General features: G+C 51.4%; 4 protein-coding genes across 4 annotated transcripts; 2 read left to right on the forward strand and 2 right to left on the reverse strand.

Annotated features, from left to right (window-relative positions):
• Nucleotides 1-455: 455 nt before the first annotated feature.
• On the reverse strand, nt 456-4288 carry CC84DRAFT_1161552 (uncharacterized protein). The gene is made up of 7 exons (XM_018177771.1): nt 4046-4288; nt 3288-3933; nt 3005-3231; nt 2643-2952; nt 1798-2578; nt 1393-1734; nt 456-1338 (listed from the first exon to the last, which is right to left on the reverse strand). Exons 1-7 carry the CDS (start codon nt 4213-4215, stop codon nt 728-730), a joined length of 3087 nt encoding a protein of 1028 aa, XP_018041026.1. The 5' UTR covers nt 4216-4288; the 3' UTR covers nt 456-727.
• Nucleotides 4289-4575: 287 nt separating this feature from the next.
• On the reverse strand, nt 4576-6495 carry CC84DRAFT_491543 (putative acetylornithine deacetylase). The gene has a single exon (XM_018186496.1). The coding sequence runs from the start codon at nt 6037-6039 to the stop codon at nt 4774-4776; it is 1266 nt and encodes a 421-aa protein (XP_018041027.1). The 5' UTR covers nt 6040-6495; the 3' UTR covers nt 4576-4773.
• An 847-nt stretch (nt 6496-7342) lies between these two features.
• On the forward strand, nt 7343-8430 carry CC84DRAFT_1213969 (uncharacterized protein; the record flags this gene model as incomplete). Its single annotated transcript, XM_018182595.1, has 3 exons — nt 7343-8048; nt 8115-8144; nt 8195-8430. 3 exons carry the CDS (start codon nt 7343-7345, stop codon nt 8428-8430), a joined length of 972 nt encoding a protein of 323 aa, XP_018041028.1.
• Nucleotides 8431-9281: 851 nt separating this feature from the next.
• On the forward strand, nt 9282-10829 carry CC84DRAFT_1082654 (uncharacterized protein; the record flags this gene model as incomplete). The annotated part of the gene is made up of 2 exons (XM_018173991.1): nt 9282-9392; nt 9444-10829. 2 exons carry the CDS (start codon nt 9282-9284, stop codon nt 10827-10829), a joined length of 1497 nt encoding a protein of 498 aa, XP_018041029.1.
• Nucleotides 10830-12324: the final 1495 nt, after the last annotated feature.

Below are 12324 nucleotides of genomic sequence, written 5' to 3' on the forward strand. Positions count from 1 at the left end.
CTTTGCTTCCAAGCGTTGCAGCCAAGGAACCAGACCACAGTTGTCCAACGCCACAACCACGGTCGAAACAAACATTAAGTTAACCCAGGAGCATCGTTGTACTCCGTTCGTGTTTGTACGAAACAGGGTTGGCAGATCTAGGTCTCCATGGATATTTTCTAGCGTTGTTACAGGCCTCCTAGGCTTCTGTGCACCCTAACCTACTTTTGAGTGAAATTAAGGCGAGAAGTCTATGCAAACAGATCCCCAGAACAGTAAGAGGAGCGATCTACATAGATTAAAATGCGGGAAATGGGCGTAAATGAGCGCAGGGCTGGCAGCGGGGACAACCTCGGGAAGCGGAAGCTGGCTTGTTTCACCAGGCGTGGTGGCGCAATGTCGAGTGGGATCACACGCTACAACCCTAAAGCAACCAAAAACACCAATGAGGTTACAGAAGCTTAAGAAACATCCGAGGTTGGCCATTTTCCAAGCACTCAAAGCGTCCACGGTGTTGAACGCCACTACACATAGTGGGTAAGTTCTGTGTGCGTGAGGCTTGGAACAACCAAACTTTCATCTCTTAATCACACTTCGTGCTCATGAAAAGATATTACAGTGCATGCGCAGCAAACTCGGACACCATTACTAGGGTCCTTCTCGAAGGCATCCGAGCTCTTGCCCTAGCTGCTGTGTCTCGCGAAATACCACACTCGGTAAGAAAATCGATCAACCTTTTTCAGTGGCGCTACGCCTTCACAATGCCTGTAGCGGTGGCCCACGCCGCTTTCCACGTCCCCTCGTCTAATCTGTCCATCAGCCACGATTCGGCCTTCTCTACAATCAGCTCCCATGTTTCCTCCTCGTCGGCTAGCTTCTCCCTGAGGTACACAACAACAATTGCTGTGCTTAAAGCAGCCTCGGCCAATCCACGATCAAGCGAGTACTCAGATGTTACAAGGTTGTCGACGCCCTTGCTGTAAACCCCAGAGTTGATGCCCATTTTCTTCCGCAATGACATACTGATGGATGCCCAGGAGCCCTCGAAGGATTGCTCAGCAACGATGGTCTCGAGCAAGGTGCCCTTGTCAACAATATCAATTTCGTCCTCATTTCCAAAAGATGAGTCGTTGTCCTTGGTTTTCGAAGATGATACGTTGCCTCCAATGAAACGGTTTGCAGTATGGTTTCCGCTGTCAGAAGATGCAGTACTCTTGAGGAATCGCGCCCCACCACTGCCACCTCCGACTGAGGGGGGCGGGGTACCACCATCGAAAAGATCGAAGCCCATATCTTCATCCTGATCATCCTCTTCCTCTTCCTCCTCCGCCTCAGCCCCCTTATATGATTTGTTGGATCCTGCAGATACGTCAGACTGCTTCGTCATTTCCTTTCCTGCAAAAGACAGCTTGCCTGAGGGTAGCTTGGACTCGACAGCTTCGGGCTGAGTAGTGCTACCGAAAAGGTCTTTAACAACGCGGGCTCTTTGCGACGGAGGCATAGTATGTGCGGCGGAGATGGATGGTGGTTCTCTGAGTCCAATCGGAGCTGACATCGCGGCGGCCATTATGCGCGACCTCTCGGCCTTTCTCGCTCTCCTCTCTGGCGACATGACCCTCTTCGCATCCCCATAGTACGACGACATATCCCTGGTTTTCGATTCCGCGAGACGTAACCCCGGCCTTCCGGCTGAAGCATGTACTATACCGTGTGCTTGTGCTAAGCCAGCTGGGGTAGGGAGAGGGATTCGCATACCTGGCAAAGAATTGAAGTTAGCTGAGTAGACTACTGGAAAGTAGTAAACTGAAGCAGACACACCTTCTTTAGTTGGATACCCGCTTTCCAAGCCATCAGAAGTGTCATCAACAAGATCCCAGTCATCGGCCTCTTTATCAGAACCGCTGCTCATACAGCGATCAATAGCTTGCTGACGCTTCTTCGCGATCTCAGCCTCGTTAGCTTCCACCGCGACAAAAGAGCAATATTTACTGCCGACTTGAAACTCAACACCAAGTCGGACGGCTTCGCGTTGCTGTAGCAGAGCAGTCTTCGCAGGATATCTCTCCCCGATTGGCGTCATCTCGCCAGGCTTCTCTCCCTCTTTGGTAGCCTCGGTGAGCCAGCCTCGGCCTTCTTCAAGCTCCTGAATTGCTTTTCGCGCAGCTAGTTGATGGATCATCTGATCAGGTGCAGTACGAATCTCGACAGGAATTTCCAGTGCAAGAGGTCCTTGCGGCGATGTGCCTTTTAGCACAACACTCTTAGGCGTCGCACCGGCTGCCGAAGGCGAGAGCAGTAAGTAAACGCAGGTCCGATTGAAGGGAAAGAGCGGAGGTATTTCATGTGGTGCTTGCAGAATCTTGGGTCGATCAAGCTTCGGCAGGCCAGCGAAGATGTCTGTAGACTCGTTGGCCTTGGGGTGCTCCTCCACAGCATCGGTGTCATATAGCGAGATCGGCTTCGCAGTCGCTTCGTTGGTTGTTTCATCGTCGAATCGGAGATTGACATGCAGACTATCTGTGACTGAGTCGACACTGTTGTCATCATATTTCAACTCTAAGCGATAGTCCTTGATATGAGGCGTGAGAGCACCCTTGAGCTGCGTTCTTGGTCAGCATGCGCTTCGGCGAGGTTGCCTGGTGCGGAAATGATCGAAGTCTTACCATTCGGACGATCTTGCTATCGAGCTTCTCGTTGTTTCCCACCATCTGTGCAAAACCACGACCAGCTCGAGCGATGCCTTCAATGAGGGCACTAGAAACGCCTCCGCCGATACCAATGGGAAACACACGAGCATTGCCCGACTTGGTTTGCGCGTTGATGTAGCTGAAAATCTGCTGTTGGTACCAGATGTCGCCATCTGTCAGCAGCATGAGTTCGGTTTGCATCTCCGTCAAGCGAGCTTTGAAGCAAGCTTCAACCGCGCGCAAGGTCTCCGTTCCGCCGAAGTCGGCGCTGAATCCGCTGACGTGCCTACTCGTGTGTTAGCGTCTTCTCCCGTCGGCAATCAATGTTATGCCCATACTTAATCGCTTCTGCAAGCGTATCTTGAGTGTACAGCTGACTTGATGGCCAGAGAAATGAGTGGTTGCTGCCAAAGGAGCAGATGTTGAACATGCACCCAACTGGGATGGATTTTAAGAAGACCTTGAGCGCAGATATAACAGTACTGATGTTGCCGCTCATGCTTCCAGAGCGATCGACAATGAAAATGATCTCCGGCTTCTGTGACTTTAAATTGAACTTCGGAACCTGTTGACAGTGTGAGTAGATACCAGCTAATCTACAATCCTAGCAATATAACCTACGAGCGTTGTCATCACTGATCGCTGGTTGGGAAGCGTTGGGTGAGTCTCCAAAATAGCTTGAGGAATGCCGGCATCCTTCGCCACAACCTGGAGCACGAAGTCTTTCTCCAACTGTGCCGTGTTAAGAGCGAGACTGGCTGAAGCTTTCGATAACGACAGAACTTCATCGCTAGTGCTTGTGGACAGTCTGCCCAGGGATACTTCAATCGGATGTGAAGGCGACATAACTTTCTGGATCGGGATACCTTCGGTCATGCAGACGTCAATTTTCAGCGAGATGCCTTCCGCGTCATCTACAGCCGATTGCTCCATAAGTTTCCCAGGATATGAGCCGTACCGGGGGGATATGGACGTGGGTACTGTCAAGCGCACACCGTCTACTTCTGCATCGTGTTTTAGCTCTTGGATGTAGGTGATGGACACCTCGACGCTCGAATTCTTTGATATGTTGCTGACAGAAGTAGTAAAGACATCTGCAGCATCTGGTAGTTGCTCTAGAAGCGCAGCTTTCTCGCCACGCTCTTTCGCCTCTTCGTAAGTCTTTCGCGCCTCGGCTCTCTCTTTCACGAGGCCGTATATTGTGCGATCTCCGACTCTACAAACAAATTCGACCACACTGACGCTGTCGAACAATGGAAATGCGTATCTAAACGTTCAAATCAGTCACAAACCTATCAGGAGACACCCCTCTGTGCCATCGCGCATGGAGAGCACGCAATACGAAAGTGCAATTCCTGTTTACGTACAAACACACTCACCTGATCTCTTCAAGATCATCCTTAGATGCGTTGATGAATTTCTGTTTCAACACGGTCCTGGATACAGTTGAGAGGATGGTTGTATGAGCGTCAAGTCTCACTTGAGGCAAATACTGTCGTTGCCGAACAGCTGGAAGGTAATAATAACAGCCACAGATGTGACGAGACATGGTGGCTGGAAGATGTGCCAGCAATATTCAGCTGGGTGGAGTAATCGGTATGTAATTATGGCGTTGAATGGCTTCAAGCCCAATTCGCAGCAGCACAAAAGGCGGGGATGCGATTACTTATAGTGTGTTGAAGATGGTTGCCTGATTGTGTCGTGTCACGTTCGCCAAGGCAAACTGCGGAACCCAAAGAGGCCAATTGAGACGACTGTGAGTCACAATGCGACATTGCGCGCATGTTTTGATCCTTCTCACTTGGTCACCGGCTATTCCATTTGGTGATCAATCCTAAAACATGGTTGTACATTGCTGCACTACTTTTCTTGGAAAGCCATATTTGGGGAGACTACAATGTCTCAAAACCTTGGAGTCATAGTCTACAAGCCCGTCCCCGTCATATCGAGGGTCATGTTACCACGTAACCTAGACCGTGCTACTGGGGCGCAATAACATGAATTTGAGGCTAATACCATTCCTTAGTATCAATGGAGATTTACTGAGTATCAAAGCGGATAATCGCAATCAATTACATCATACCATCCCTCTACCAACCCAGTCCTTTCACTCATGGTTGAGGAAGTCCCAAACAGCCAATGTATGAGTCTTCACCACTGCCATGAACTCATCGATGGACACCGCTTCGTGACTGCCGCCCATGCCCTTTGGGGAAGGGCCGTAGACGTAGGTTGGGATGCCACGATAACGATAGAACTTGCAATCCGTTCCTCCCAATCCGGCTAACATGACTGGTTTGATGCTCATGACTTCTTCAGCACACTTCGCAATTATTCCTGCGAACGGATGCTCTGTTGTGCAAAAGTTTGCGGGATTGCTAGCTGCTTCCTGCACCTTGTAGGAAGCCTGAGGAAAGTCTTGCAGATATTGATCAATGAGGCCAAGAATCGTAGAAGCCTCCATCCCGATAGGGAGACGGATGTCGGCTTGGAAAACGCACTCTTCGGGAACCGTATTGACCTTAACGCCTCCATGGATGGTTCCCACATTAACAGTAGGCTTCAAAAGTACTCCCGATGCTCCTTCGCCCATTATCTCGTCGGCTATCTCGCGGGCTCGCGAATCAAAATACTTTCGAATCTCTTCTGGAAGTCGAGGTTCGAGATTCTCTAGGTCTAGGAGTTTGTCGATGAGTCTAGAAGCCACAATATTCGCACCGCGGCTAAGGAAAGTATAAGCGCCATTCAAGCCTTGCGCCTCAACCGTAAACGTGATCCGCAACGTGCCCTTTTCGCCAAATCGGATCGATTGAAGGCCACCAGGTTCTCCGTTCAGGACAACGTCGCCAACCCAGCGCGATGGTTTTCCGCAATTCTCCAAGAGATATCGCGTGCCCCATTTCCCTCCTGTCTCTTCATCTGATACTGCCATGAGGCCCACGCTGCCTTTCAGGCTCTCTGTTTTGTTTCGCAGGATTGTGTACGCGATAACAGATGCTGCGATTCCAGCCTTCATGTCGACCGCACCTCGGCCATGGATTATACTTCTATCGTTGTAGCCTGAGTATGGCCCGTTCTTCCACGCGTCTGGTTTCTCTACTGGATACGTGTCGATATGCCCATTCAGTATCACACGCTTGCCGGCGCCTCTCCCGCCGCGGAAGTCGGCAACAACATTCGGCGCATGTGGTAAAGGCGCGACAATCTCAGAATCCGCGCCATGATCTTCTAGATAATCTTGGATTACTCTTGCGGCTTCAGTGGTGTCTCCCGGTGGGTTGGGAGACGCCGCTTGGATCAGCTGCTGAAGGAACGTGATGTAGCTCTCGCGATTCGCATCAAGCTCTGAGATGATCGCTTCACGTACAGACATGTTGAGATGCTGTAAAATTTCGGCTCACACGACTGCGAGAAGCAGGGATATTGTTCCTGCGTGCGTAGGAGGATGGACGATTTTGTTGAGGTTGAGTCACAATCCAACCTCTGTTCTGAATGTGGGGTAATACGCCCAAGCAGCGGTTGGGAAGTATTGACCATGGTGAAACTACTTCTGCAGACTTTATGTGTGATGAAGACGCCCTCAAATGGTTCACTGTCGGGTCGGAGTGATGTTGGGATCGTTGCTGTCCGAGATGAAAGCTCCGAGGTCCGTGCAGACGCTGAGCTAGCCCGTTTCGGAATGTCAAGCTTCTTTGCCATACTCGCTTCTCTCTACACATGCCATCGCCCATGATACATGCGGTGCTCGAGTGCGGAGACCTTGGACGGACCATAGCAGGAGCATATGTCCCAGAGTCACACTCTGAAACAGAACACACAAGCGTCAGCCTTTTTTCCACAGCTTACCAGTCGGTGCATGGCTCAAGAAATTTTTGAGCTGTGTTCGACTAACGGCATGTGCAGTCAACACCATAGTGCTTGGGGTTAGGTAAGCAGCCGTCACAGGTAGTAAAGTCCCCTCTGTGTCCGCAACAACGAAATTACGAAAAGGACCTCAGAACGGACTTTCTTTGGATTCCATGTCATCTGATGTCTGTCGTCCGTAATCATATAAAGTCAAACCTGGGGCCTTTCACGTATTTGGAGATGCCATTGTTGCACCGTCCAGGATCATGCTTGACCAACACGTTTGAGGGTATCCTCCAGTAAATCACCAGTACTGACTCTTACTTCACAACTGACACCTAGTTTTTTCTCGCCTGGGTTCGGAAGGGTTCCGTTCTGGGGCTTTCTTAAGATGCTTCTCTAGAATCCAAGTTTTGCAGAAATGAAATCATGGATATTGGTGGTTACCAACCTAAGGCTTTGCGATGCGGCCCAAGCGTATCCACAGACATAAAGGCTTTACGACGCGAAATTTTGATTCCGGAAAGGCTTTCTGCTACAGGCTCGCTCGGAAAGCCAGGTGCCGCACCACGAGCTTGCATACGGCGCGTTGTTGGGCAGGTTACGAAGTGAAGGTACCGCTTCACCAGGAAAGAGCGACGGGCACCACGGTACGGCTCGATCTACCGGCCCCAATAAACATCACCTGCTGAGTTGAACCATCATCAGCACTCCAACCCTTAACCATGGCGCGTTGCCGCGGGTCCTCTCGAAAAGCGCCTGGCCCGCGATTAGATAAAAGGCGCCTTACCCGATCAATGAATGGTATTGTTAATTCCAACACATTCAATATGGACGACAAAACTCGCAAGAGAAACGAAAGTGACGACGACGAGCACGACAACGCTGTATCCGAACGGTGCCGCCCCGAAAAGATTCGATGCATCACAACTATGCAGACGCCCGATGTATCCCCACGCCAGGATGAAGACCTCGTAAACGCAGGGGGTGGTACGAAAAGCGCGTCTGTCTCTAATAAACTTGGAGTACAGCACGCGGCTGCAGACGACCACAACCTCCATGCAAGGGCACAGGAATCCATAGCGGGCACCGGACCGTCAATCACAAGGTCGAACATTGAGACAGGACGCGACAACATCGAGAACCGGGATTCGAGAGGCGAGCTGTCATGGAGAGAACTTCCCCCAGCTACTTACGAGGCGAACGAATTGTGTCGGACTGAGAAATACAAGAGAGAGAACATGCGATTCGAAAAGGTACACGACGGCGCCCTGGCCCGCAGCTTCGCTGAAGGGAGACCTCTGCTTATGTATTGGGAGGATTCCAAGCTGGTACGTTCGATGAGGAACCGACGCCCCCGAACCGTTTGTGAGACTCCAGAGACAGCTGCGACTCTCAAGAACGCGCGCAACCAGGCGCCATTGGAAGGACAAGGCAGGAAAATATCTCTATCATCAGTGTTCCCCATCAGACCTCCGGCTCCGGAGGATGAGGTTGATTCCTTGAATCTGGATGGAAGTGGACTTTGGCCAATTGGTAAGTTTACCGCTCTTGTACAGCACCGGAACATAAGTCTGAGTATTGTGTGTTATTCCGGGGTAGGCAATGCGTCGGCCGATGGTTCTTCGACTTGTATGCACTTCCTAGCCTTGTGAATATATACCTATTAACATTCGGTTTAGATCTACCCGAACCCCGAATAGGCAGACCTCCCCTTGCTCCTGTCCCCTGGCCGCGCATCACGCTACCCGTGAGGCTGCAGACTGTACGCCGTTCAACATCGCATCCTGCCCAGGGCAGGAGCCCACGAGCCCTCCGTGAGCTCTATCTGTCCCGGTATCATGCCGCATGTCGGATGGAGGAGAAAATGTCTGAGGAAGACATGTCCGTCTTTGTGGGTTTCGACACGGAGCAATGATGACATGGTTCAGTATTTCTATCAGGGTTGTGGCGTTTTGTATACCATAAACCGGGGATTGACTGCGGTCGGCGTGTATAACAACCGGGTTGTAAGTAAATCATCTGTACGATACTTCGGTCCTGTGGATTGGATGCGGTAGACTTTGGGCCGGGGCCATCATGCGAATCCTCTTTCCATTGGTCATCTCATCCACGACATTTCCGGGGAAAGCTTGGATGCTGATCTTAGTGCGCTTGGCAGCGGTGCATCTTATCTGGCTTGGCTCCTTCCCGTTGCAGCACCCTCCGCTTCCTCAGCCTCCCTCCAAGACGATCCGGTTCCAGACAACAGAAGGGCGAAGACAGGCGGTTTTCTAGGCATTGTGTCTACCCGTAAACATTTGACCCTATCGCGTGCCTTCATTACGTGCTGACACCAATCAATGTATGCTGCCCCTCATTTCGACCGCTCTTTCCGAGCGTCCTGCATAGTCAGCGGATTCCAGGCACCAAGTGTATACGGGCCGTATATTGCCGGCCCATCATGGACGATAACGTGATGACAGAGACTTGTGCCAAGGCTTCGCGCAACAAATGAACATACCGCTTCCTCTCAGCGACAAGCATTCACCAAGACCGCCCAGACCTGCAGTCGAACGTTGCAATGTAATCCACGAGGTACAAGACTCCCAGCTACCTGGGTTAGGAAGGTAGGGGGTTCTGTCGATATCTCGGAAGGTCGTGGCTTGCATGGCAACGATGCCGCGGAAGGACGCTGCGAAAAAGATGACCGAGGTAGAGAGTAATATAAATACGGGTGCTGCTTGCAAGACATGACAGAGTCGTCAGACTTCTCTGCAGTTTCTCAACATGAAGTTTGCCACGGTCGCCGCTACAGCATTGCTGCCTCTCGCATATGGCTTCACCAAGGATGACTACGATTCTGGTCGTGTCATGGCTAAAATGATGGAGGCCAAAGAGGTCCGTGTCCTGCTCAAACAAAGCAATAAGATTTTTACTGACCTTTTCCAGTCAGCATGGGCCAAGCACAAGGCTGCCGGTGAATACGACAACAAGAAGTGGAACGGCTTTGACAAGAAGCGTCCCAACAAGGATGTCATCAAGTGCAAGAACGGCAAGGCCGAGGCCGTGAAAGGTGACGCCGACCAAACGTACAAGTGCAAGGACATCGACATGTACGATTTCAAGACGCATGAAGAGCTTGGTAGCGTCGATGGTGAGGGATCGGGATCTTGGGGGTGGACTCACAAAGGTCGCGACTTCATTGCCATCGGACAAACCGACGGCGCGGCTTTCGCTGAAGTCACCAAGCAGGGCAAGCTTGTCTACCTTGGACGCTTGCCCGCCCAAGCAAGCCCCGTCATCTGGCGTGAGATCAAGGTCAGCGGCGACTACCTCGTCGTTGGCTCCGAGGGCGTGAACCACGGGGTGCAGATCTTCGATATGAAGAAGCTGCTCAAGATCGATCCCAAGAAGCCCACGACATTCAACACATCGACTGATCTCACCGGTCTGTTCACCGACTACCTCGAGGTCGGCCGATCTCACAATGTTGTCGTAAACTTTGAGAACGGCAACGCCTTTGCGGTCGGTGCTCAGCCTCGCAACTCAACCTGTGCTTCGGGAATCATCTTCATCGATATGAAGAACCCGGCGAAGCCTACTTCTCCTGGATGTGCCTCTGCTGATGGCTACGTCCACGACGCACAGTGCGTCATCTATCGCGGCCCGCACAAGAAGTACTGGGGCAAGGAAATCTGCTACGGCTACAACGAGGACACGCTCACCATCTACGACGTGACCAACAAAAAGGGTACCAACGCCGGCAAAGTCATCTCTCGCACCCCCTACAAGGGCGCATCCTACACGCACCAGGGCTGGGTGCTTGATCTGAACTGGCAAACCCATCTCATCATGGACGATGAGCTCGACGAGGGCGAAATTGCTCCCGCCCGCACCGATCCCGAATCCCCCGCCATCGACGGCTTCCCCGTAACCTACATCTTCGACATCTCGAACCTCGAGAAGCCCGTCAACACGGGCTACTACAAGTCTTCCGTGCGCTCCGTCGACCACAACCAGTTTGTCTACGACGGCCTCGCATACCAGTCCAACTACCAAGCCGGCCTGCGCGTTCTTGACGTCTCCGGTATCCCGCGCGACCCCACTGGCGGAAACGTCAAGGAAATTGCCTACTTCGATGTGTACCCCGGTGACGATGATCTGCCCGGCGGTGGCCAGGCGATCTGGGATTTCGGCACCTGGAGCCACTACACCTTCCCGAGTGGGTGGATTGTGGTCAACACCATTGACAGGGGTGCATTTGTGGTGAAGCTGAGCAAGTTCAAGGGGCGGGGGCATGGCAAGAGGTGGGTGAAGCCTAGGACCATCAGGTAGATGGCCCACCCTTTTGTAGTATCGAGAGGTAGTTAGACTTAATTTTAAATGAGTTAAGATTATGATACGTCTCTGTTTGTTGTGCACTTGGCGTTGTGAGGTATCTTGACGAGCGTGATGAATGAAACGTATTGTTAGTGTCATTTGCACGTCTGTGGGCAGCAATGCCATAGACAACAACGACTTCCAGATTTGATGAAGCTGGCTAGTGAGTCGTGGTACTCCTGATGAAAGCGGGGTGCACTGGCAAAGGTTGATCGCACAGAGACATTGGAGATCTTGGTTGGTTTCATGGACAGAGCGGCGGAGAACCGTTGAGGTGTCGTGAATTAATGCTATAAAGTATCATGCTCTGGTACTGGGAGAGACGTCTGAATACAGTGTGTTACCCCAGAGTTGGCAATATGTATGCACGACATAGTCGTATATGGTATTTCGAATCTCGACAGGAAACGGAGTAGCGGCGACTTTTGGTCCTTAGCTGCTCTACTAATGTCGCGTGTTAGTCGCTCCTACCTTTACACGATCAGTACAGTTACTTAATTCGGAATAGTGCGTTCATCCTCCTTTCGCGTAGCAAGGCCGTGGGTTGTGAGCGACAGATCTTCCGGCTTAGCCATCGTGGGTGGAGGTTGATGGGTGACCCAAAGTGAGATCGTGGAACAGCGATGAGCGTTTAAATAATGTTTGTGGAGCCTCGTGTACATGCGCGGATCCTTGTCTCTTTCCACAGTTTGAGGCAGGTGCGCTGCCACATTGACAATGGAGGAAGCGGTAACCTCAACTCCAGGTGAAAGCAGTTACCTGAATCTGCCCTTGACCAGACTTAGCGCTAGCCACAGAACGAAAGCTAAAAAAGAAGAGAGGTATTGCTCATAATTGATACTCTTTATAATGATTGTATTCCAGCGATTCTGCATGATTACCAAAGCAATAGTGTGTTATTGGATGTCCCATTACGCTGTGTTACCCTAAGAGAAACGCTTTTGTTTTCATAAAACCCCTGGCACCTTCGTTACAAACCCAACCCTCTTTCCTCCCTAAAATCTTCCCTTTCAGTCCTTCTCCGGTCCTTGGCCTTACCTATACAACTTTTAATCTTACGAGCAACTTCTCTTGTGCTATCCCGACTTGCAGTTGAGTGCATCCGCGGAGAGTCGGACCGCATCCGTTAGGATCAATGCTTTGCGTGGGAGCAGTGATGCCGGTAGGGTTCTGACTCTGGCGGAAGTTGTTGCTGAATCTCGTGCTTCCAGAGGACCGTCCCATCAGACTCCCGTTCGTTGGCTCACGACACTCCCGCCGCATAAAGACTAGCCAGGAACAGCTTCCTTAGCATCGAACACGAAAACTCTACCACGTTTGGACGTATTTCGTACTCACTCGTGCGGCCCGTACGATCCAGCGCGCAGCTGCTCCGTGAACTTGAGCCACGTGGGACTGAATAATGGCGACAGCCAAAGGTCTTGGGCTAGCAATGCTCGTCGTGAATCAA

The sequence above is a fragment of the Paraphaeosphaeria sporulosa genome, assembly GCF_001642045.1.
Source record: "Paraphaeosphaeria sporulosa strain AP3s5-JAC2a unplaced genomic scaffold CC84scaffold_2, whole genome shotgun sequence".
Lineage (NCBI taxonomy): Eukaryota > Fungi > Ascomycota > Dothideomycetes > Pleosporales > Didymosphaeriaceae > Paraphaeosphaeria > Paraphaeosphaeria sporulosa.